The sequence below is a fragment of the Tachysurus vachellii genome, chromosome 23 (genome assembly GCF_030014155.1).
Source record: "Tachysurus vachellii isolate PV-2020 chromosome 23, HZAU_Pvac_v1, whole genome shotgun sequence".
Lineage (NCBI taxonomy): Eukaryota > Metazoa > Chordata > Actinopteri > Siluriformes > Bagridae > Tachysurus > Tachysurus vachellii.
Genome location: NC_083482.1, coordinates 6879745 through 6904900, shown reverse-complemented (window position 1 = coordinate 6904900; position 25156 = coordinate 6879745). Strand labels below are relative to the sequence as shown.

The following is a 25156-nucleotide window of genomic DNA, read 5'->3' as shown; positions in this document are numbered from 1 at the left end:
AACGTTTCTAATCTTCATAAGAAATCACTCAGGTGAGTACAAAACCACAAGTGCGGCGGATCTGACCTCCTTTTAATAGACATTTCAAAATGACCTGAATGAGTAAAAACCTTCACAGATACTTCTGAAAGTGAAGTGAAACCCTGCACTCCCAAGTGAATTCCCTGTCTGCCCTGAGAGTCTGAGAGCCTGCAGCAGCCGAGCAGGATTACCCAGAATCCCCACGGGGAGGGAGGAGCACTTAGTGTGTGTCTGTGTGCCAGTGTCTTTCTTTAAGGGTGTGATTTGGCAGCCTGACAGCAATTACAAAATGGGTGGTGTTGGTTTCATCATGGCTAAGCCAAGGTCACAGCGTAGATGAGGAGCCGGACAAAAGCAGCTGCACTTCTAAAGACACGCCTGTCAATTATTTTCAGCATCTGACTGTAAACATATCTTTCCCACAATGCACCGAGACGGTCCATTACGCTGCCTTCACCCAAACTCTCAGCTTACAGTTGCAGTCTTCCTGTTTGCCATGCTTATGAACAGAACCCAACAACACAACCACACACACAAACCTGCACTGCTAATAAAAACAAAAGAGCTACACCAGATGCCATCATCTAGGTTTCAGCACTCATCTAATCTATGAAAGATCTACAAGCATTCATGCTGTTGCTTTTAACACAGTGATTTGCTCAAGGCCACAAATATAATTTATACAGAGAGGAAGCAAGGCAGCAAAAAGACTTCCTGTCACACAACTCTTTCCAGGGATTACTTTCCACAGTCAGATCTGATGAACTCTCGCCAACATCTGCAAACGATTACACTTAATGTACCCCCACCCATGTGCATTCTCTCACACACATCTGCCACTTAGACACATTCCTCTGATTCAAACTCAAACTGCAGGAGCCACAGAAGCAGTCTAAACATGTTTTTCCACGGTGGGAAGAAAAGGCGAGCTAAAAACGCAGAGCTAGCTGTGTGCAGGCTTCACAGTGAGCACAAATAGAGGGGCCTATAGATCTAGGATCAGACTGCATTCACCAAGATGGCTTCCTGGAGTCTGCAACTCAGCTCATTAAACCTTAACAAAACTATCCATGTTTTCCAGAAGTCAACGTCATGCTTTAACACAGTCAGGATTAAAAATAATTATGCGAAACCTTAATATTGTCTAAGACACACAAGCATGTTTTCTTAAAGCAATGTAGAGTAGAAAGTAATGATTCTACCTAATGCCATGTACTAATAACTGAAATAGTCAGAATAACCAAATAAACACGAGAAAAGAACCCATAAAAGCACCCATGGGAGCCGGTTTTAAAAGAGTGCTAAACTACTCCATTACAGAAGCTTTAAATTACTATTATTGGTCTGGTGCAAACGCCTGAGACGTGGCTCATCTGATTGATTCACACAAGCCTGAAACTAAACTAAAAGGTTAAAAGAGCCTCGTTGAAGCCGCTGCAGTCAGCACTCCAGGTTCACCAGTGAGGCCTGAGTTTGCTACATGAACGTGACAAAAACGTTTCTCCTCCTTTTTTTGTGTCAAAACGCACACCCTAAGCATGAGATAAGAAGCAGACAAACTTGAAATATGAGGTGAGAAAAACACAGACAATGGCTTATGTAACGATGTGTGAAGGAGAATGCGTGGGCTGCTTGTCCATAATCTTATCAAAGTAGTTAAACTCGTTTCTCTATATCTAGTCTAGGCAGCAAAGTTACTGGACTGGTAACTGACAAATAGGACTGACAAAACAACAACAAACACGCTTTGTTATGATGAGGGTTGATGTTCTGGACGGATGTATTACAAGCGATTCGGGGGAAAAACTCGAGTACTATATGGCCTGAATTAGTTTTACTGTGTTCTCAGTCATATGCTGTAATCCTGCAAAGGAACACTCATGTGCGGCTTCATACAGAGCTAGAAATTCAGTCGAATAAACACACGGTAGGTTTCAGCTCTAATGCAAAACAAAACAAAACAAAAAAAAAACTCAGCAATACAAGTGTTGCTTTATTATTAGTTACAGCCCCGGTGACTACAGCACTGAGAGAGCCTTGCTGGGTTGTGAAGGTGCTCCATAAAACTGTGAAATGATTAAATCTTTCCCACAGATATTTCTAGGTACCGACTGCGATTTTTACCCTTCCTTTTTGAAGTAATGAAGTCTGTGGGGGTTTTTTTTAGCCTCTGTACTAATCCAAACGAAAGTAGAAAATGGTGGGTGTTATGGGTCTGTGTTTCTGAAGACAGCAGAATCTGGGTCACTGTAGAGGGTGGGGACTTGCCACGGAGGGGACTTCCCATTGCCCGGGACATGAAGCACGACTGTTACTGTGCTACAGTGTCCACATTTACAGTTACAAACCCGGCATACAGAACATATGTTAACCAACAGGGGCCCGTCTCATATCTATACAAAGGAGTCTGAGAGTTCAGGAAGCCCAGAGGAAAAAAGGGAGGGAGGGGGGTGTTGGGGAAGCAATATCCCACTAACTGGATTTTTTTCCCCCCCTCATAGTATAAATCTGAAAGCAGTGTCCGGCTGTGCTGTATATGACTTATATAATTCAGCCTCTCTGGGCTGTTAATTCACCAGGAAAGTGTGTTGTGGGAAACACATGATTGAAAAAAAAGGGAAAAGGGATGTGAAAGAGACAAATGAGATGATACGGAGTAAGCGAGATATGGAGACGTGCACACGAGAGAGAGAGACTCTTCTTGAGCTGCCCAGAGAAAACAGGAAATGAAGGCAGAAGAGACAGGAAGTGCCCACAGGATGTTGTGTCATTGCTTTGTGCTACAGATGAAAGAACACTGTGACAGAATGGAACAAAGGAGGAGGGAAGAAAAATTATGATACAGTAAAAAATGCCCTGTGACTTGTCAAGCATGAAGAGGGGGAAACTCGTGAGTGGACCACATAAAGCATTTTTTATTTTATTTTTTTCATGTGAGGTGTTAACACAACAGGTCTATATCTACAAGCTTCACACACACACACACACACACACACACGACATCCACTGAGTACACTATAAGCTCCTGGACATGTAGGACTACTCAATCAGTCTGTGTTCTGCTATACAGTAACGCTTTAGGGAGAGTGCTAGGCTAGATTAAAGGAAAAGTGGAAAACAAAAAGGGAAGCTAGCAGGCACACAGTGTACCAGCAGCTAGCAGATACATCTGGTAAGCATCCAAGCTTGAAACCAATTGGTGGTTGTGTTAGTGTGTGTTAGTGTGTGTTAGTGTGTGTGTGTGAGTGTGTGTGTGTGTTAATGTGTGCCAAGATTTCAGCCTGGCAGCTTTGGTGTGCACAGCAGTAGAGTGGTGAATGTTAGTGGTGCTGATAAGCCCACCCACTCATTCCAGCCAGAGCGATAACACACACTCCCTACATCTCCCAAACACTGTGTGCCTTTACCAAGCAGCCCCAAATCATTTACTGTGCTGCTGCAGGAAGTTTTGTTACATTTTCAAACAGTAGTCTAAGAGAAAATGCAGCAAGCTGCAGCAAGTTACTGGATTCAATCTCATATATTATAAAACAGCAAGTGTGTGACATGGGACCGGCACAACCCAAGCACTTTCCAAAGACTTTCAGAAAGGGGAGGAGAAAGAAATATTCCGCAGGCCTCTTGTAGAAGAGCTGCCTGCAGAAAGCACTGAAGCACAAGAGCAGCAGAGAACGAGAGGGCGAGTTAGAGCGAGCGAGAGAGAAAGAGAAAGAGAGAGAGAGAGAGAGAGAGAGAGAGAGAGAGAGAGAGAGAGAGAGAGAGAGAGAGAGAGAGAGAGGAGGAAAAACACTGCTGCAAAAATACCGACTAGATGAATTATGCATCTCAAGTGGAGTCTTCCAGAAAATGAAAGTGAACAGAGCAGAGCTGAGCCAGCACAAGGCCAGCAGTGCCTCTACCTTTACTCACAGACTTTTATATAGCCTTTTGGGGACAAGGTGCAGCTTATCTTTTGTGGTCGTACACAAGTCTGGTATCATAAGAATTACACTGGTTGCATAAGAAGAAATGCCATATTTATATGCCTGCACTGAGCAAATGACACTGATGTGAAGTAAGAACTCGTTTCACAGACAGACGAAGGTGCACACAGGCACACAAATATTCCTGCGCTGTGCACGGAGTGAATAAACGAACAACGGTTCTTAGATTGTTCCTTGATGGGTGAAGGGTGCGGTGCTGATCACACCAGCTCATTACATAATAAAAGCACACAGAGTCTCAGCTTTCACTGGCCTCGAAGGTGCTCTGCAGTTAATGGCTTCCTTGCAGCTTCAAATGGCTTTCCAAGTACAGCTATTGTCTGTTTTATCTAGCGCTCTCTCTCATAATTAAGCTCGATGAAAACGTCTATGAGCCACGTTTAATAAGTCAGCAGTATGGTGTGTCTGTCTGATGATGTGAATATAGCACAAAGGTAACTGGCCTGAAGTGTCACATAACCCACTGCAGCAAATAAGGTCAACAAACCCATACACATGTGCGCACACGCACACACACAAATTTCATGACTCAAAGTGTTAAACAGAGTGGGGAAAAGGAATGGAGCCAAGTATTACAAAAAATATCCACAGGGGACTGACGATGACTTGGCATAAAAATCAGGCCCAAAGCAGAAAGCCTGGTCTGAGCTGTACAACCAAATGAACACTATTACACACCAAACAAAGCCTACAATGGAAACTCACAAGGTTACCTGGTAGAGCTGTGAAGCTGAAATTCTAATAACAGCAGGGTGACACAAAGAAACAACTTAAAAGCAGAATGATGGCTTGTAAATTATTATGAACTAATGGCTGACATGCTGACAGGGTGAAAATATGGGCATGCATAATAAAGCACAACAGCATAATCTGATGGGAGAAAAGGAGCGAGAGACGTTCAGTGGGCCAGTCGGGAAGATGGAGGCCCCCACCCGTGGAGTTAGCATCACAATAGGCAGTACAGGCATTGTCTGAACGGGGCGAGAGAAAGGGAAAGATTTCACGCCTAATGGGTGAAAATGGGGGGAGTAACAGCCCTGGAACTGTTACAGAGCGCCTGAGCTCAGTCTGATCAGTCTGAAAGAGCGATAAGGTCCAAAAAAAAAAAAAAAAAAAGAAAAAGAAAAGAAAGATACAACCCAACCACACTATCCGTATACACACAACCACTTCATATACTGCTATTACATATTGTTTTAGGAAGAAAAAAATAATGTTGTGATAAAACAATATTCTACATTATTCTACTAATTCATAAACATGCAACAAAAAAACCCCAGCAAATATATACTGCTCACAGCAATCCTTCAGACACATTCAAGCACGAGATCACATTAAGCAATTTAACCTAAACCCATTTCATTAAGAAAGCTCTCTGAACTACTCATTACCAAATAATTACACCATCCTCCAAGCTGAGCTCACTAAGCACTGAGCAGGCTCTTTTTATTAAAGAAAACACAGATGGACGACTTACCAAAACCCTCCTCAGCCCATTGTGTCCAATAATTTCCTATGAACTGCTGCCATGTTTGTGTTTTCAAGCTTCCTGATAGTCCAGAACAGTGCACTTCAGTACAGACAAAACAACTCCATGCAGCCCTTTCCAAAACACCACCTTTCTTCCTGTTACCCACAATCCCCAGCTCAAAGGCCTGGCCCTGCCTCCTTACCTGAGTCTGAATCTTTCTGCTCTCCATTGGCTCCGACGGTGAAGGGAAGCTTCCGCTTTGGAGCCTTCTCTTTCATGTCTTTGATGCCATCGCTGCGGTCCAATTTAGGAGTCTTGTTTGACGAGCCTTTATCTTTATCCTGGGGAAAGGAGACGAAAATGTTAGAAAAAGATTTCAGTCAATGTTGAACTTGTTGAGCCAATCAGCAGGGCTTTGAACTGGAAACATAAACAACTAGATCCTGGCTGAAAAATGATGATTGGCAGCAAGAAGAAATTGTTGTTCTTTGCCTTTTTGTTATCATAAGAACAAATATGATCAACTTTATCAGGTGAAAAAGCTGTGCCCAAAATGAAGGTCTTGTTTTTTGGACATAGACTACCACAGACTAATGGCTATGGTTCTGAGGACTGAGCTAGCCTACTAACCACTGGCTAGCTGTTGACTGAACCGGTGTTTAATACTATAAGCAACAAGGCCAACATTTGGCCAGCAAGAGCTAAACAGCATTTAATCACAAACATCACACTAACTGTTCCTACAAGCTTTTAGTCATTATCATAAAGGTCACAGCTCCTGTGTTTTAACAGCAGCGACGTTCAACTCCATGCTCTGCTCAGACGCAGTCTAATACGTTTCTTTACACTTAATGCTCTGCTACGTTTTAGGCAAGCTTTGAAGCAAACAATCTTTTACATATAAATCACTTTTTTGTGTGTCGTCAACGTGCTAAACGGTACCCGGGCATTTTCTTAGTTTAATCCAGAAGAACGCCACGAGTTTTGATATTATGATATAACTAGTAATTTACCTTGATGTTGAAACCTTGGCTGGGAGCTAAAAAGCATGTGCAAGATTTAAAAATAAAATAACACTTTTCTAGCAGTTCATTTAAAGGTGGGGTTCTCCGTTGTTTGAAAGCCAATGTTGACATTTGAAATCACCAAAACAAACACGCCCCTAATCCAAATGGGTCCCACCCCTGTTTTGATAGCTCCGCCCCACACATACACCAGACAAGTATAACCCAAGTATAACCCAGACAAGTATTATGGCGTAACCTGTTGGGGCAGCTGACCGAGGATATATTTTTATCAATAAATGAACTCACTAAGTAATACAAATGTGTTTTTGTAGTACTGTGTGTTGTACCGTGAAAGGTCTATCTCCGTTTCACGCGGAAGACGTTCAGTTCTCTCCAGCGCTGGAAAGCTGATCCTATATTAACACGGGTCCTGCTTGTTTTTATCCGCCATGTCAATGTTAAAACTGCTTTCTGCTAATGTCACACATGCGCACTGAACACTTTCTCCGCCCATATTGACAAGACACGTCCCTTTCTGCTCATTGGCTACACGTTAGTTTTGTTTTTGTTGTGTTTGGCAGCCCAACGCAGTTTTCTGAAGCATTTCTCAAATGGAGACCCCACCTTTAAGTACAATTTAAGGTACAAATACGGTATAAATAAACCCTATTTTTCCCTGTCAAGCTTATTATATATTAATCCTGCTCTGCAAAAACAAACATGAAACTTTACTGATTTGTTGTACCTGCCTGAAAACTTGTGTGAAAAGCACACATACAGCATGAACTAGATGAAAGACCCTTGCACCCTGTAAAGTAGACTTGAAAATGTCGAGGTCCTTTTATCAGCCTGGGGTAATTATAAATAGCTAAATTCTAAGCGCAGTATTAAATGGTGTATTCAATCTAAATACACTTTTTTAAAATGAACAGCAAAAGCTGTACTGGATGTCAGATCAATACCCGCAGCAGCGAACGCTCGGGTGTCGCTTACCCTTCAAACTTCTGACTGACACACACTTTGCTGTTTAGACCGACCGATGCTAACATGCAAAAGTGTCCTGGTGTGGTTGTGATGTGACGTGTGCTGTGCTGCTTCTGGTCTAAAATGGACAAACTGTCTGTATAAATGAGGTAGTTGATTGATGTGCTTTTAAATGAAGGTTGTTAATGTTGATGCACTGAACCTTACTGGAAATGTGGTATGGCTTTCGTCACACATACATCATACCTGCTACCACCTGCTCCTGCCTGGGCAAGATTAAAAACCATGAGCTCTGAGAAGGATGTTTTGCACAACTGCTGATCTCTCTAAATACAGACAGTGACGATGCTTTTCTATTTCAGATATTCTCACAGTCGTCCTCTGCATGTTGGGCAACGTTGATACCCAAACAGTGATTTCAGTCTTGGCCTTGAATCATGAATCATGTCCCTGTGTACTTTGTTTAGGTCTACCTGTACATTCATGCAGCTATCAGCCAATCATGTGCCTGCAGAGCAATGCACCTAAATACATACAGATACAGGACTAGAGCTACACCTGCGATGTGTTGAGCATGCCAACATGCTTTTCTGCTCACCATGGTTGTGAAACAGTGATTATATAAGTTAATATATCCTTGCTGCCGCAGAACTGTTGCTCACTCTGTTTTTATGTTTTGCTCCATTCTGTATAACTCTACTGACAGTTATGCGTGAGAATCTCAAGAGATCAGCAGTTTTTAAAAATACTTAAACCTGCCATTTGGGCACCAACGTCCATGCAGCGGTTAAAGTAACTGAGATCACGTTTTTCCCCATTCTCATGTTTGATGTGCCACATAATTATCTGATTAGAAAACTGTGTTGTGTGCACTTGCACGCATATTTATGCACACACATGTACATGTATGCACGTACACACAGCTTTCCATGCCTTGCCAAAAGCAGAATGAGTGCTTGCCACCCACACCATCAGCGTGAATACTACATACACACGCGCACACACAATTTAGAAGTGCGTTTTAAGTGCTGGCAAGTTCTCAAGAGTTTCAGGCTTCTATCCTTAATCCATTGCCCTCTTTCCACTGTAATTTACAGTTATATAACCGAGTGAACATGTGATGACGAGCTCACTCCTTTCCTCCCTAATCAATGCACTGTAATCATCCGCTGGCACAAAGCCTTTAACGGCAGTGCTTCTGGAAATCATGACACCATTATTACATAATTCAAAAATATGAATAACTACACTTATGCAATGTATGGTGTTTTTATTTATTTATTTATTTTTGCTGCCTTTTGTTTTTCTGGAGGCAGCCGGGACAGCTGGAGCTCTGGCAGGCTGCTGGCAGTGCTAATGAAGGCTAATTAAGGAGCTCTTTGTGGAAGTTGAAAATGGCAAGATAAGGTTGAGCAGGAATGCAGCATGGCGCTGTTCCCACAACCTGCCTCTCTCCCTCCTTCCCGAGACCAAGAACACTCCCAGTGTCATGAGACCACGATGTTACCGCCTGCTCACACTGCGTTACTGTAGGTCGGTTGCGAGAACGTAAAGAAACATCGACATGCTGCCTAAAATAATTGTAAATACAGACCAGGAAAGTAAACACAACCATACTGACCATATTTATATTTATAACAAAGCAAAATATTCAAATATACACACTATCTATAAACACAGATATATAGACAGACATGTGTATCAGCTGTATTATACTATATACACATTTGTACAGCGATAACCAACATTATACTAAACCAGCACTGTATATTGTAATATACAGGATATATGGGTTAGTGCTATATGTTCTTACACGGTGATAGTGTTCTAATAACACTATCTAAATAATAAGTATTGCATTAACAGTGAAGTGAAAAACACTAAAAAATGCATAAAAATAACAAACTACTAATAATTCGATAGTGCTAATATCAACACAAGGCATGAATAATACAATGCTGTGTTTGTATACATTCAAGAGTAAAGCATGTAATGATGTACAAATGCAACAGAGAGAGAGAGAGAGAGAGAGAGAGAGAGAGAGAGAGAGAGAGAGAGAGAGAGAAACTGAAAACCAGGCTGAACGGAATGACAGCTGTGAGCCGCCGTTTCGCTTCAAAGCTGCCTGCGTGAGTGGCTGTGTTTAGTGACTGGTCTCCTAGCAATGCTCTCATGCTCACTCACTCTTGCTCTCGCTCCCTCCCCCTTGCAGTGTCTGATGCAATCCTACCCAGAACTCTGTACATACATATACACACAAGCGCACACACACATACACGTGTGCTGGAAACATAACTCTGAGCTCGAGCTAACCACTGACCCAACATCATTGTTCTCCATCTGGAGCTGCAGTTAGAGCGAGCACAATTCTGGATCATCATGAGAACGCCAAGAGATACGAAAAACATGTACAGAAAGAGTAAACACAACTAGTCACACTGGGTTTAGAGAGAAATCTAGCAAGTCTAAAACATATAGGAGAGAAGAAGCATTAATAGCGATGTGGAGCAGAGAAGACATAATGTGTGCGTCTCTCTCGAGGGCTGAATTTAGGTTATAATCAATACAGCAGGAGCTCTTTCACAAGCCCGGTGTCAGACTGTCTCCTAACTGCACCTAATGGTTTTATCAGGTCATCATGATGAGCTGGGTGTGTGTTATGAATGTAACTTTATCTCACCTTCTTCCCACCCTGCTTCTCCACCATGTCGGTGCTGAGTGGGAAGTCCTCCAGCTGGGGGGTTTTAGAACCCCCACCCTTGGGCATCGTTCAGCTCTCGCCACGCCAAACCACATTCACGCCTCCATCGCGTCGTCATCGACCGTCTGATGGAGAGAGAGAGAGAGAGAGAGAGCGCCAAAGAAGAGGGGGAAAAGAGGGAGAGAAATTAGCACCTGTTTGCCTGTCTCCCCAGAAAAAAACTTTTCTGCTCAGTCACACAACCCCAAGCTTTCCATTTCCAGCAATTACACACAGCTCGGCTGTCTTGCTCCCTCAGCAGTGCCCTTTAAGTGTAGGTTAGCTTTGATTGCTATGCCAAACCCATGGCATTTTGTAAAAATGCAGTTAAATGCAAACCTTGGGAGAAAAAAAAAAAAAAAAAAAAAAAAAAAAAAACAAGCTGGGAAAAACAAACCAAAAAAAAAAAAAAAAAAAACAAGCAAGATGATGAAATTTGTTGTCAGCATGCATGCATGTTAGGAATTTTGCATTTAGCACTAATACCCTTGGCCATGATTACACAGTAACAGTATGGAACAATGCTACATTTGCATGTTTTTATTTGGAAGACAAGTTTATGTAAATTGATTTACAATTGAGAAAGCCTATAGCTGAGCAGTCGAGCTTTAAGGCGCCACAACCTTTAAATTATAGAGCTTTAGCCTCAATATATTTCACATCTTTGAAAATGTAATTAGCCAGTCAATGTTATTTATAACCTTATTATAATACACGTTAATAAAACAGACAACCGACTGCTATATTCATGCTAAATGAAGGTACTCCGGAATATTAAATTCTAAGCCCCACATGCTGTTTGCATTTTGTCTGTTTATAAGCAGCATTTAAAGATCAATATATAATTAATTTGAGTTGTGATTGAATTATTTATCAATTTGAAAGAAAATAAGCTCGTGGCACAGTGGGTAACAATGCTGTCTCAGAGCTTCAGGAGCTCAGGCTGCTTTTTATGTTCTACTCGTATCTGTGACGGTTTCCTCAGAATTCTCTGGTTTCTTCCCTCCTCCGTATAAACACATCAAGTAGACTGGCTAAGTTAAATTGTTAGGGAGTGTGTGTGATGCTCTGAGATGCACTGGAGTCCCATCCAGGGTGTATTCCTGCCTGTTTCCCAGTGTTCCCCGGGAAATGTATCATTTCTGTTGATAAAATGATGCTGAGCTGATATTTCTGTCCAACACGACATACGACTGAGACTGAGCGGTTAAGGGCCTTGTTAAAGAACCCATCAGGTGCCCAAATGCCCACATCACTACCACTTATCCTGAATCTACCCCAAATAATTCAGCATTTAACTACTGTCATGCAGCCTTAGCAAAAATAAGCTTGAAACAGCAGAGCCACCCAAAACCTAATAAAAAAAATAATCAGCAGACAGAAAAAAAAAGATTGGATCTTCTTTTATTATGGTGGTGAGATCACAGGATATTAACCTTGAGAGCAAGACGGGAGACGCTTGGCACACTGCAGTGCATAATACACACTGCAGAAATGTTGGCAGGGCCTTTAACGCACACACGCACGTTTTCGAGCTCCTCTGTATTCCTGCTGTGCTAAAAGCATCCTCTCCCCTGTACGAAGCGCTTGCACGATATGGAACATGAATAAATCATATGCCGAGAGGGCCATAATAATTCTCCCTGCCGTAGTGTAATTTCTCCAGAGTGCCGTGCGTAACAGAAAACAGCTCCTCCCTCCATTCCGCTCTGTTTCTCCATCTCCCTCTTGCCCTCCTTCTCTTCCCTCCCTCCCTTCCCAGGAACGCTGGCACTCAGTTGTGCTGTGGCGCCACACACACGTCCTTCTGCAGCTCTCTACAGCTATTTATATCCCCTCCTTGTGCACATGCGCACATGCACACAGACAGACACACACACACACACACACACACACACACACACACACCCACACCCTCATAAAGGCAAAGACAAATACAGCTCGTCTCTCTTCCTGGCATGAAGAACATGAGATGTCCTCAGAAAACTCACCAAATTCAGATTTCAAAGTGGCTAAAAGGTCAGTCAGTGGTAGAGATAAACAGAAGCTCATACACACTTCCACACTTCCCTGAAAATAGGTCGACACATGTTCTGGAACAATCTGCGCTACTGGAGCCTATTTTAAGGCAGACGTAGATAGAAGTTTGGCATTATTCATCTACATTTCCAGAAACTGAAGAGAGTTTGTGTGTGTGAGCTGTGTGTGTGAGCTGTGTGTGTGTGGTGTGTAATTAATTTTTCCGTATCTTATTATATGTCCCTTCGTGGTCTCTGCCCTGGGACCAGAAGTAAGAATCAGACGTTATTAGACTTTCAGATTTTAATTTCTGTTGTTCTGCTTCCTGTGAGCTGTGTCTGGACAAAATTTAGAAAGGCTATTGTGTGTTGTGTAAGTGTGTTTGTGAACTTTTTCATGGCAGGAAGAGGGACACACACGAAGAGCAGCAGTTGCCTAAGAGGAAACAGTTACAGCCACTCTTCATTTCCTCTGTCTTTTTCCTCAATCATAAGTAACACAGCATCTGCTGTCAAGTTTGTGTGCTCTCGCATCTCTGAAAGAGCTGCTTCTGCCTGCAGCTAGCATTAATTCATCACATGAGGGCTACTTTCTGCACTGTACCCTACTGTCCAACATGCACACATCAAAACAAGCCCTTCTCCATGCCAGAATACACAATGCGTTTTTTTTAATGACAGACCTGTGAGGAGGAGGAGAAGGAAGAGGAGTCTGGAGCTCTCATGACTGGGTAACATTAAATGCTCTTTCTTCAGGAAATAATGTCATGTTATTTGCATATGTTTAAGCTTTGCAACTTGCTGTACGAGGAGCGTTAATTAATTCATGGGAGCAAGTTAGCATTTCAAATGATTGCTAGCCAGTGCTGTCTGCTGCTAGGTCACCTTTAAATTTGCGCCGTAGCAAGGATCACACTCAAAACACACAACGAAAAACGCTCAATGGCAACCAGGTGAGTGGCCTTGAACAGAGATGACTAACGTTAACTCATTACAAATGATTCACATCAGCAAAATCGGCCCAAAATCATAAAGTAATCAATCATAGAGTTCACCTTGCTTTACACACCAGAAATCACTATCTAATGAATCGGAATGAGAAGTTTCTGTAGACCATACGATCACTTGATAACTCTGGGTCCTGATCAAGAGTTCATGTACTACATATTCAGATAGAGGATGTTAGATTTCATTTCTAGCTGCGAGTTCATTCGCAGTTGAGGCCTCACAGGGAAAGATATGAGTGAGGTTTGAGCTTAGGGTGCTTCCTCCCGCCTGCTGACGGTGCAGAAAGGCCTGTGCTTGGCCAAACACAAAAAGCTGCATTTAATCCTGCTGTCCAAACCGGCTTGTCCCTTTGGCTCACACACAGGCAGACCACACAGATTTGAATTGGAAACACAACCATTTTGCCCTCCATTCCCTTTGAGAAGAAGCAACGAATGCTTATCAATACAAATCAGTCAAAGAAACAAAGACGACCCCTGAACCGAGAGACAGGAGAAGTGTAAATGTCCCGTGAAACGCTGTGTTCTCCAGAGATTAGTTTATTTCTATAACTGGGACAAATTTCTCCCTCTCACACAGTCACCTTCAAGCCCTTTCCCAGTCTGGCTCATATCCTGACAGAGAGCTCCAAATACACTGCCCAACGCTTTCAGCATGCGCATGCATATATATATATATATATATATATATATATATATATATATATATATATATATATATATATATATATATATATACATATACATATATACACACACACACAAATATACATACACACACACACAGACACACACACACATATATATAAAGTGCTTAAAGTATTTATAGCTGCCATGAATGTATTGTTGCAATAAGTATAAAACGTGTCACGGTGATGGAAAAGAAACAAAGCTGAGGGAAGTGTTTTCACAGCCCCGCTTTCCCTGTATCTCATTCTCTGTCTCTCCCCCACCTTCCGCGGTCAGATAGAGGCCATCGCTTCGGCTCACTGCGGGACGTCTCATTCTGTCACTCTCTTGCACGAACAGGGACACACAGCAAGCGCAGCACTAATATGGGCCGACTCTGGCGACAGCGAGTGTTACAGAGATGAAAGGGCATGCTGGGCCTACTCCCCTCTTCCTCTACAAATTCCTTTCAGCATGTCTACTCCACTCGTGTATTCCAGAGGGACTTAGTGCACCTGTCCCTCATGCCTCCAATGGAAAATAGCTTCAGCTCAGCAGCTGCACCAAGTCAATGGGCATTAGACAGAGCATCTGTGTGGGTGCCTGAGTGTTTGCATGCACAGACGAATGTAAAGGCTGGGGCTCCTCGTCTCCTTGACTTCAGTGTGGAAACATGCTTGCGTATCCCTGTAGAGAGGGAGGTTAGGGATAATCCTAGCACGCAGGGCCACTCTGGTATGAACGCATGTGCATGACATGCCCTGTGCATCTATGGTGGCACTATGGTGTCAATCAGCCTTAACCTTGCTTATCTGTCCCTTATCAAAGAGGAATATTATCACAAACGCATTTCAAGGGCATTATAAAAAGAAAAACTGTCCCGTCGCAGTCGTCCACAGGCTACATTTTTAAAACATAGTCCATATATTAAACCTAATAGCTCACAACAGAAGCTTTTAACCTTATTAATCCTGTTAGGATTCTTGGACTGGTGTCTACAAATAAACCTAGACGGCACAAACACGTGGCATGGCATGACCACATGTCATGGGCTTATTTATAATAAAGCAGAAGAAAGAAAAACAAACAAAAAAAACACTTCATTTTAACGCAGCACATGTGAATGTTAAGTGAGGGTTTGTACAAGCTACGAGTCACATTATAATGAACAATTTAACTTCAAGCTCCATGGAAAGACACTGTACGTAAATATGCGATTTGGGACGCACGTCCTGAACTTTCTTTTCCCTTTCAGTTTTCTGTAAATTCTTATTTAATAGATGTGACGCTGTCTACTACTTGACACGTGCGTATTCGAGTATCTGTGTACTCACACACGTTCAGAGATATGCTGTCCAGACCAGTGGCTGTGACAAATCTGACAGAAATACTGTAGCCTTGTGTATGTACACCGAACATTATTAAAGGTGGAAGCTTGATGAAGCCCAGACACTCAAGCTGCGTTTGAGTCTGTATCCAGCTGCTTTAGTAACCGAAGAATTCAAATGTCCCTGTCTCACTGGACAGCATTTTAATTGAAATGGCATCTTTCAGTGTCAGATTTTGAGTGCTGAGAACTTATTTATTCATTATTCCTTGTAAGCTATGACTACAGGCAAAATGTAAAATTGTGATACTTTTGGAAAGTGCTCATTTTTTGTCAGAGGGCAGCTGCCTTCCAGATGGGTTAGCCTTTATTTAGCAAGCTGGCTGCTTACCAAAGTTGCAGTCTACTGATCTGAGCAGTGCCTTTCCTCTTGTGTCCTGCGTGTGCACTGTAACAGGCTATTTGCATTAGCTGTGAGTGTAGTCTGGACTTTGGTGTGTAAATAGTGTTGCTGAGGTCAGCTCCTGTTTCCAGGTGACGCCGAGCTGCGACTGGCTGAACGGCTGGCGAGTGGCACAGATTCATTTCATTAGAGGCTTTTGTGTGACAAGGGGAGAAGACAAACAAGGCAGAGAAGGGGAACGAGGGGCAGGAGACCAAGTCTCCTATATTCTTCTTCTTCCATAATCTCTCCATCATAGAAAGGAGAAGGGAGGAAGAGTGGTGGATTTGGACTTGTGGACACTTCATATTCTTCGTAAAAATATGATGGGAGGCCAGAAAGAGCAGAGAATGAGTTGTAGTGAATTTATCAACCACGTGGGCAGCTGAGCGGTGTGTGTGTGTAGCACCAATATACTGTAGCTTGCGGCAGAGCTCTGCTGCATTGGAGACTACCTCTACATCTCTTCCTCCTGCAGAATGTTATCCAACTAACTCTGAGATAAACAGGAACGAAGAGTATCATGAGGGAGCTGCTTCTCTCTCTCTCTCCCTCTCTCCCTCTCTCCTTCTCTCCCTCTCTCTCTCTCTCATACAGATACAAGGCCTGTTGCCTAGCAATTCAGGGACAGGGGCACGTGCTTCTTAGTAGCTGACAGTGAGAGAAAAACAGGAAGGGAGGCAGGGACAGCAAGAGCATGAGACCGAGAGATATTGAAGAAGTAAGAATAGAAGTGGACTGGAGTGTTAATGAAACTGTGTGTGTATTTCAGGTCGTCCATTCAGGTCACGGACATTCGTGTCCATCACTTCACCTTGTGCACAGCAACAACACAAACAGAAAGACACACAGCCTAACGAGGGCTTGTGCATGTGCGATCCATGTGACACAAGGAGATTCCAGACTCAATTTCAGCACCGGCAGGAGCAGAGCTGTAGGCCCTCTGCCCATTTTTCGTGCTCCAATTGCCTGCTAACAAGGGAGACTCGATGCAAGGTGTCATGTGATGCGCCTTTCTGGCTCCAAAACAACCCAGCGTGGCGCTGACTGGCGAAGAAACTGAATTTACAATTCGAACTCTATGATAAATTCACAAAGCTTGATTTATGGCTTAGAGGAAAGTAAAAGCAGTTCATAACATAAGAGTGAAATGCCTAGACGTATATTTGGACACGTATAGCAGTCTAATAAAGGCCTGTGAGGACGTGATCAAACGTGCTCGGGCCGACTTTACGTTTGAATGTATTTGCATGGAGAGATGCAGCAGGTTTCGAGTGTAAACAGCAGAGTGGTCACGTGCTCGATGCACGGCTTAGATAACATTGTATACTGTTGGTTTGCAATGCAAAAGGTGGCTAATGTGGCTATGGTGGCTTACATAAGTAGGGTGTAATTCAGCCTGGGATTTGTACAAGATTGCCTGACTGCAGGTTAAGCATTCACTTAGTGCTCTGTTTCTGCAGGCAGCCTGCGTGTCTGTTCCATCATGGGAGAAAAATCAGAAGAGGAATCAAACACATATCCGCTCTGCACGACAGATCTAAACACAGTGCACCCAGGTAACTTGCTCAAGAAGCTGTGAAAGCTACTCAACTTTCTCCTCCTAAACAGCAGAAAAGTGTGTACAAGCAAACCCATCTGATCAGGAGGCTGTTATATGAGGATTAGATAAGAAGACAACGGAACGGCGCAGTCATTCATTTAACGCTGCCGTATTTGCCTCTGTCCTGCTTTCAGCCCGGTTGCCCTCTCTGCTTTCCAAATCTGCTAATCAAAGACTGACAAAAATCTTTCCGGGACATAGCACTGTGTGTAGCTATTAAAAATAATCATGGCTATGATATTGAAAGAGAGTAGGCTTGCGCTTTCTCTAAACCCTCTCATTACGTTTACAGAGAGAACAGCTGGATCGGTGTGAGAGGAGGCGGACGTTACTCTTCCATAAAGGCAACACGGATGCCATTAAAAATAAAGCTCTTTTTCACATGTCAAACTCGCACATGCATCTCAGTTCACATGCTAGAATAAAACCCACCGGAGCTCTGTTTCGTGCCTTCATTAATGCTTGAATGTAAAATGCTGTGCGACGAGCGAGTGGCAGACACACGGGAGCGTTTTAAATCTAACGCATCCGCCATCTTGTTTTTCCATCACGGTCATGCTTAAGACCAACAGTCACAGTTATTATGATGTAACTGTATGTAACAGTCACTACATGGTAATGTTTGTATGTATTTTATGCAACTTTTCCTGCGTTTAAATCTCATGTTATTACACAATACTACTTTTGACATTGTTTCTAATACAAATAACCTTAAATAAATAAACAAATGAAATGAAGCTCTCAAAGTGGTGCTAATGTTATTATGTGTATTTCTTGTGCCTAGACTGAACCGGATTAAGCGAAACCGCATCTAGTCGTGTAGAAGCCCTAGAGCTAGGAACACAATCTCTCCAGCTCTCACATGAGAAACAAACCTCTACATGGTCCATCAACCCACAAAACATCAGTCAGTATGTCAGTAACCTTTATGAAATAAAAATACAAGTGCAGAGTTGCTGCATAAGCCTCAATGGTACAGACTGTAACTTTCCCCAATAAGAGCTTATCGTGTCTCTGCACCATGGACTGCTCGCTGGGTGTCGGGTGATCATGTGACTGTTGCACAGTAGCTATAAAAGTCACCTGCAACACCTCATGGGATTTGTAGTACCCTAGCAATAATGGAAAGAGTCATCGATTCGAAAACAAATCTCCAATTTGAATTAAGTGGCTGAGCTGAATGACATAACAGCAAATCTCTCCATCCAACGCCCGAAAACCTGGACGTATTTTATCCTCTCAAACTGGGATCAGTTTCAAAATACTCAAGTCTCACACAATTAAGTTTGTTTGATGGGATGTCTAAACTCTCATGTTTCAAAGCATTGGCACTGCATTCTAAACTTTTCTGTATGGAGTATTAAAAAAAAAAAAGAAGAAAAAAAAAGGAAAAAACAAAAAACAAAACAATCACCATGTAATTAAAACTGCTCCAGCTAGTAAAAGCATTCAGGTTTCTGTACAGGGCTGAGAGCAGGCCGTAGTCTTCGTAAAGGAAGACAGAGAATGATAAACCTGTTCAGCTGGTACAAAGACAAATGTAATACAATACGAGGCATAAGGCAATGACAAGAAACGGGTTTTCATGCCTGGGAGACGGTTTCCAAAAATGTACCATGACTCTGGACTAAAGTTAGACAAGATCACATGCACATGAGCGCTCTGAAAAATATTCTCACATTTCAGTGACTGAGACTTTACAAAAATGCTGACAGGATCTAAGCGGATGAATACATTTCTCATAGCAAAGCGTACAACCTCGTGCGTTTGTATCGGTCATCCTGAGCTCTGATGATATTGTCTGAAGGTGAAGCTGCAGTCTCTGTGTGTGTGTGTGTGTGAGAGAGAGAGAGAGAGAGAGAGAGAGAGAGAGAGAGAGAGAGACAGTTCAGAGCTCATGGGGATGCACAGAGTACTCAGGTGCGAGGCAGTAGATCTCTGTGCCCTGAGGCTGGGCTCTAGGCGTCTCTCTCTGCCCGGCCGGTCCGTCTCTATTCCACGATTTACAAGCACGATAACCAGACACTAGCACAACGCTGCTAGTAATGAATTAAAGCGAGCTGGGAATATCTCTACTTAAAGCCATCACTGCAGCATTACACCGGAAATCACGGCATACTCCTACTCAAATGATTAGCATGTAGATTTTAGGCTGAGAGTCATTTGGTCTCTGCATTCAACCACAAGTCTGTGATTAACTCAAGTCGTGTTGAAAGATCTTACCAACTCTTACAGACCTGCTGTGTGCTGAAGGATGATTCACCTTGGTTTTCTGTTAGTACGCTGCAACTTAAGAGTGGCATTTAGGAAAAGTAATGCAGCACACGTGTGTATGTGAGATGTGAGTGGCTGCATTAATTAAGGATTATGGGCGGAGGTAAAAATAAGCACAGAACGTAGCTGGATAATGAACAAAGCACAGGGGAAGAACAGAGGGAGATGGGATGTGACCTTTCACAAACGTGAACATGAACACCACATCAAATAAAAACACTACTGAATCCTGCCGTTCCTCATTGCGCCAAGTTCATGAGTAATAACACACACACATACACACACACCATGCTATTGCGGGTAGAAGATGCTTGGAGTTAATGCCATTTAGATGCTCCAGAGACATTTGGAAAATTCCACACAGGGTTTTATGTTTTATAATAGCTTTTAAAGCTGAGGTCTAACACAAGGTCATGGAGTTTAATGATTACTGATGACTGTGTAAGGGGTCTGTGGACCAAGTAGGCTTAAAAGTGGTACCTAACAGTATAAAAAGCTTGTTAGCTAGTTAACTAGTTTGAATGTAGCATACATTTAGTCTTGTGCTCTTTGTTTAAGATACAAGATAAAATCTAGTATATCGTTATTCAAGCCTGGCTTTATTTTCTTTACTTTACTCGTTTAGTCTGTGTGTCCATATACCTGCGTGCTACTGGTTCTGAAAAGATGGCTAATTAATCCATCTCTACAGCCAATACATGCTATGGTTACGGTTTTGAGGTGCAACCCACGTGAAGCTCGTTGAATACAAACATACACACTAAATAAAAGGACTTGATTTGAGGTTGTTGCACACACATGCCTGTTAAACACCTGGGAACAACAAATTAATAGCCCTGGACACAAAATCCGCTTGTCACGGACACCTGGGCTACTGATTTGTATTCCCTTGCTGTTTCATTGCTAATGTTCAACCATTTAAAGGTGAGAGATTTTATCTCTTATAACTATGACTTCTCAGGCTGCAGGAAGACAGCATCTGGCTAATTTGCCTCTCATAGCTCATGTAGGTGTTAATGATATTCATAATAAGCCATTATTCCGTTCTGGTTCTTGACTGCTTAGGGATGAACTTTTAACCCAGCGCTTGCTGACCCCACCCTCCCCCAAAGGTCACCTCCTGATTTCAGATCCTTGCACTACACAACACAATAGCACTCAATCTTCTTGTGTAGACTGTCTCTGTGTCCAGTGGGTACAAACTTGCTGTTTATTGGGATCTCTGGTTGCTGGCTGACAGGCAGCAGTTGTTGCTGCAGGAGGAGGCTGGGTGTAAACAACACCGATGGGTGGAAATCTGATCCCTCAGAGTGGAAAAAAAAAAAAAAGCAGGCAGGCAGAACAGCAGAGCCACCACGGCCCATTATCCCTGCTCATTCCTGATGGAGCCTCTCTGGCGGGGGGCGCAGGCTCAGAGGTATTAACACACACAGAGAGGATGGGGTGCGTGCATTAGGGGGCAGCATGTCTGTGTTAGGAGAAGGAGAAGGTGGAGGTGGGGTTGTGTTTTGAGCAGGCTGAGTTCAGCCGGTACGTATCTTAGATCCTGTATGAATTAAATATTAGGGATAAAGATAAAAGAGGCCTGAATGCAAGGCATGGAGAGGTGGGGCAACGCCCAAACTACTGTACTAAAGGCTGCACTGGACCCTAAATTACTTTGCCAGAGTGGCCACGTATGTACATGATACAGAAATTTAAAAGAATTCATTTAATCGTCCCGCTAAACTTCTCTCACACTTTTTACGATCAGTGTGAACTGATAATCTCCTGATTTGTTGAGCCACTGATAGATAAATGACTGCTGTGAAGCAAAACAATGATGAAAAAACAAGTGAAAAAAGAGCAGTGCGGGCACACAGGCCCTGGGCCGTGTCTCACGGTCGGCAGCTGAACCACCCAACAATCAATGCTCTCATTAGGTAGAGTAGAGCTGCATCAATTAGCCACTTTTAGCCTTAGCTAAAATCACAAAGCTGGAGAAATTAATTCGTCCAGTTAGTGCGTAGCAGATTATTAAATCAGTAATGACTTGGCCTGAGGGGGTTTGAAATGCGTCGTGAAAATGAACACAACACAAAACGTCAAAATTTAGCAACTCCAGTTCCAGTTCTTATTCACTTGTTTATAATGCTTTTTATTGTCCAACTTTCAAATTAAGCAAAATTCAGCTCAGACGTGAAGCAGCTGAGTGTTAAGCAGTCTTTTCTAGGACAAAGCTTTGTGACAGGAGATGGAACTTCAACCTAGAACATTCTGTAATTTTCTAAGCTAGCTTTGCCTTTATGAAACTGTCTGGACTTGTTGAAAATATGACATGACATTCAATACCAGCAATTTGCACATAACACAAAACGGTGCTTAATTATTGCAAAAAGTTTTTTTACTCTTGTAAGACGGATCTGAAGCTGTAGCAACGGATGCTTCATTTCTCCTGGATCTCATTCAGATTTCAATTTGTGGAAATATCTGGAAACACACACAGTGAGCACCAACCAAAGTCCCTGGTCGTCCTCATGCAGGCAGGATGCTGGAGCAGGCATGGAAAAGCCACAGTGCCTGCTATGAGGAATAAACACTGAGAAAAGTGATGGCTGCTATAAAAGCCCTTCCCTCTCCATCTTGCCTCAGAGTGTTTCCAAGAGCCTCTACTGAATATTTCCTCAGCCCTTTAATTTACAGTGAGAGTTTATACAACACGCCACCTGTCCTCACTTCAACCAAATCAAGCCCACTCCATCTGTCCCCTTTCCCCTGGACGTGGCCACTGGACTCGGAAACTAATTTGGCTTCTGCCGTTTGGATGGGCTGAGTAAATTTCCCATGCTTCTGTGTTTCCTTTACAGCTATTACACCCTGATGCATATGAACACAGATCATCCAACTGGCACCGTGCACATGGGATGTGATAATCTGTCAAAAAGGCGCTGAGACAGCTTATTCTATCCAAACCTCATCATGGGAAACTGGCTGCAGCACAGGCCTGTGTGTGAGAGGACGTGGAATCCAACAGGAGGTGTCCTGAATGACTTCACTGTACAGATCTCACTCTGTAAAAATCCTCTCTGGCCCACACACCGGATCGTAAGACTGCAGCAGAGTGAACGATCTAAACACATACACAGTGTGCATCCTTCCCAAATGATGAAAACTCACACATTTATGCCAATGACAAGAAAACAAAAAGACTGCTAAAACTCAGGGCTAGGCAACATGGCACTATAATAGTGACAGAATTTAAAATGGAATAAAGATGGCATTTTGTAAATAACTACAAAAGAACAACATTTTTACTATGAATATTGAAATGTTAAATTTTTTAACCTATATTTATTCTCTTTTAAATAAACATTGTCATTTCTAAACATAAATACATTCAGTGTAAATTTGTTCATTAATAATAATAATAATAATAATAATAATAATAATAATAAGGCACCTATAAATACCAGCAAAAACAGTTGATTCGGGTGGAAATAAAGGATTGGACTGAGTCTGTAACAAATGAAGAATGGAACTGGATTTTAAAAAAGTTTTTTGAAACTGGAACTGATTTTATATATATAAAGAGACATTTTTGTATTTTTTTTTTGTTTGGGTTGTTTTTATTAATACTTTCAAAGCACTGTGTGTGACAGCTGTGGTTATGCTCTTAGCTATGGCCTTTTCCCCTTTATATTGTTTGCTTCAGTTAAAAACACCCCATTATTCATTTCATAAAAACACACACACACACACAGACACACACACAGACCCACACACACACACACACACAGACCCACACACACACACACCCACACACACACACACAGACCCACACACACACACACAGACCCCCACACACACACACAGACCCACACACACAGACCCCCCCACACACACACACACACAGACCCCCCCACACACACACAGACCCACACACACACACACAGACCCACACACACACACAGAGCTGAATGTTAAGCCCTATCATATTTCAGTCAGGCCTGGAGTGGACAGCCAGACATCCCTTCTTTACAAAGAACATGCTGTCCTTCGATTTTGTCAAGCTGAGGCTCCCTAAAGTGCTGTGGTGGGGGTAGAGGGTCAGCTCTTTTAGGGAAAGGTCAGGAGATGACCTCTGTAGAAGGGGTGTATCAGCACTGAAACACTTAACACGCATATACACAAGCACAAAATAGCAAGCTAAATGGGGACAGATGGGAAGGATCGTATAGGTACAGCTACAGTTACAGAGGTAAGGTTTGTATAGCAGAGATAACCTGAAGGCATATTCATCACAACATTAAAAATTTCAAATGTCTTAAATCTGTTGTGCAACTGAGTAGTTCTGACTTTTTGCTGAGCAGCCTCACCACATCACACCTCTCTGAAAAGCTCCAGCTTGAGCCAGTCTCTCATTACAGCACATACAGCCTACTGAACAGCTTTCACACCCAACCGCTTCATAGCCTCGTCCACTGGAACGCTCTACTGTAGCCTGCATTAAATCCACCCAAAACCTGTTGAAAGAGCGTCCTTTTCGTCTGGTGTTTAATATGTACGTGGACGTTACACACTTTTTCCTTCTAGCACCAGAATCTAAGACTACACAAATTGAAAAGCCCCAAAACACACATCACTACTACAAGAGCTCGTCTTAGCTCCAGTAAACTAGTGTTGCATGGCCCTCATTTGCAAACTAGAACATTACAGGCTCTTATGTTTTATGACACAATAACACACCCATCTGTATAATATGACAAAATCATTGCAGGCACAAATTTCACACTCTGGCTGGTCTGTGTGCTCAAAAATGTCTGTAAACAGAAAAAAATAAACTGACAAGTGCACTTCTAAGGTCTCAGCATTGAGCTGTGTGTCTGTGGAGCCGTGCCTGAAGGTCATGCTCAGTTGTAGACCAGAGGATCCGGTAATGGTGGGATTACAAGACTCAGAAGAGAACTAAACATAATATAGCACATAGACAAAAAGCCTAGAAGAACAATTTGAGGAGCGACAGGAAGATGTGGATGCGTTGTTGTAAACATTCACCTCCTCTCAAAAATAGCAAGGTCATAATTCCAAGTTCTCTCTTTAACTTCATTGATCCCTTTAATGTTTTCTGTACATTCTGATTGGTCACATGTTCACGTTAAGTGCAAGCATGTTGGCAAATACCTGAGAACATGTGCACACAATGTCTGAACACGTTGGCAGATTTGCAGTAGCAGATGTATAATTTAGCCTTTACACAACACAAAGCTGAAGCACCACTCACACCCCTTAAACTTGCACTCTCTCTGTCTGGAATTTCCTGTTGATGGCTTACTGCTAATGCCCAGAACTCACAAAGAATTTCTGCAAAAAGCTGCAAAAGATTTTCAACCTAAGCACAGCAAGGAGCAAAAGAAAGCGAGTGGAATATCAAGGTAGATATTACAGAATACATTTCTCACATTATTCCACAGGCTGAAGTGTAATCTAGTCATTAGGTGTGTCATACTGCTGCTTATTCGCTTGAAAAGAAGCAGAGAACAAGAGAAGTCACAATCGTATTAGGACTAAGAGCTATAAGGCAGCAATCCGGCTGTATTTACCATGACGTGTGGGCTGTAAACTGAGAGGAAG

The 25156-nt window shown here is 42.6% G+C and overlaps 1 protein-coding gene across 1 annotated transcript in view; it reads right to left on the bottom strand.

Moving 5' to 3' along the window:
* ankrd11 (ankyrin repeat domain 11) overlaps nucleotides 1-25156 on the bottom strand; it is a 106680-nt gene that overhangs the window by 12340 nt on the left and 69184 nt on the right. The window contains exons 3-4 of the mRNA XM_060859149.1: nucleotides 10147-10292; nucleotides 5678-5816 (exon numbers count right to left, since the gene is read on the bottom strand). Coding sequence (XP_060715132.1) covers nucleotides 5678-5816; nucleotides 10147-10233 — 226 coding nt within the window. The 5' untranslated portion in view covers nucleotides 10234-10292. The remainder of the gene's footprint in view (nucleotides 1-5677; nucleotides 5817-10146; nucleotides 10293-25156) is intronic.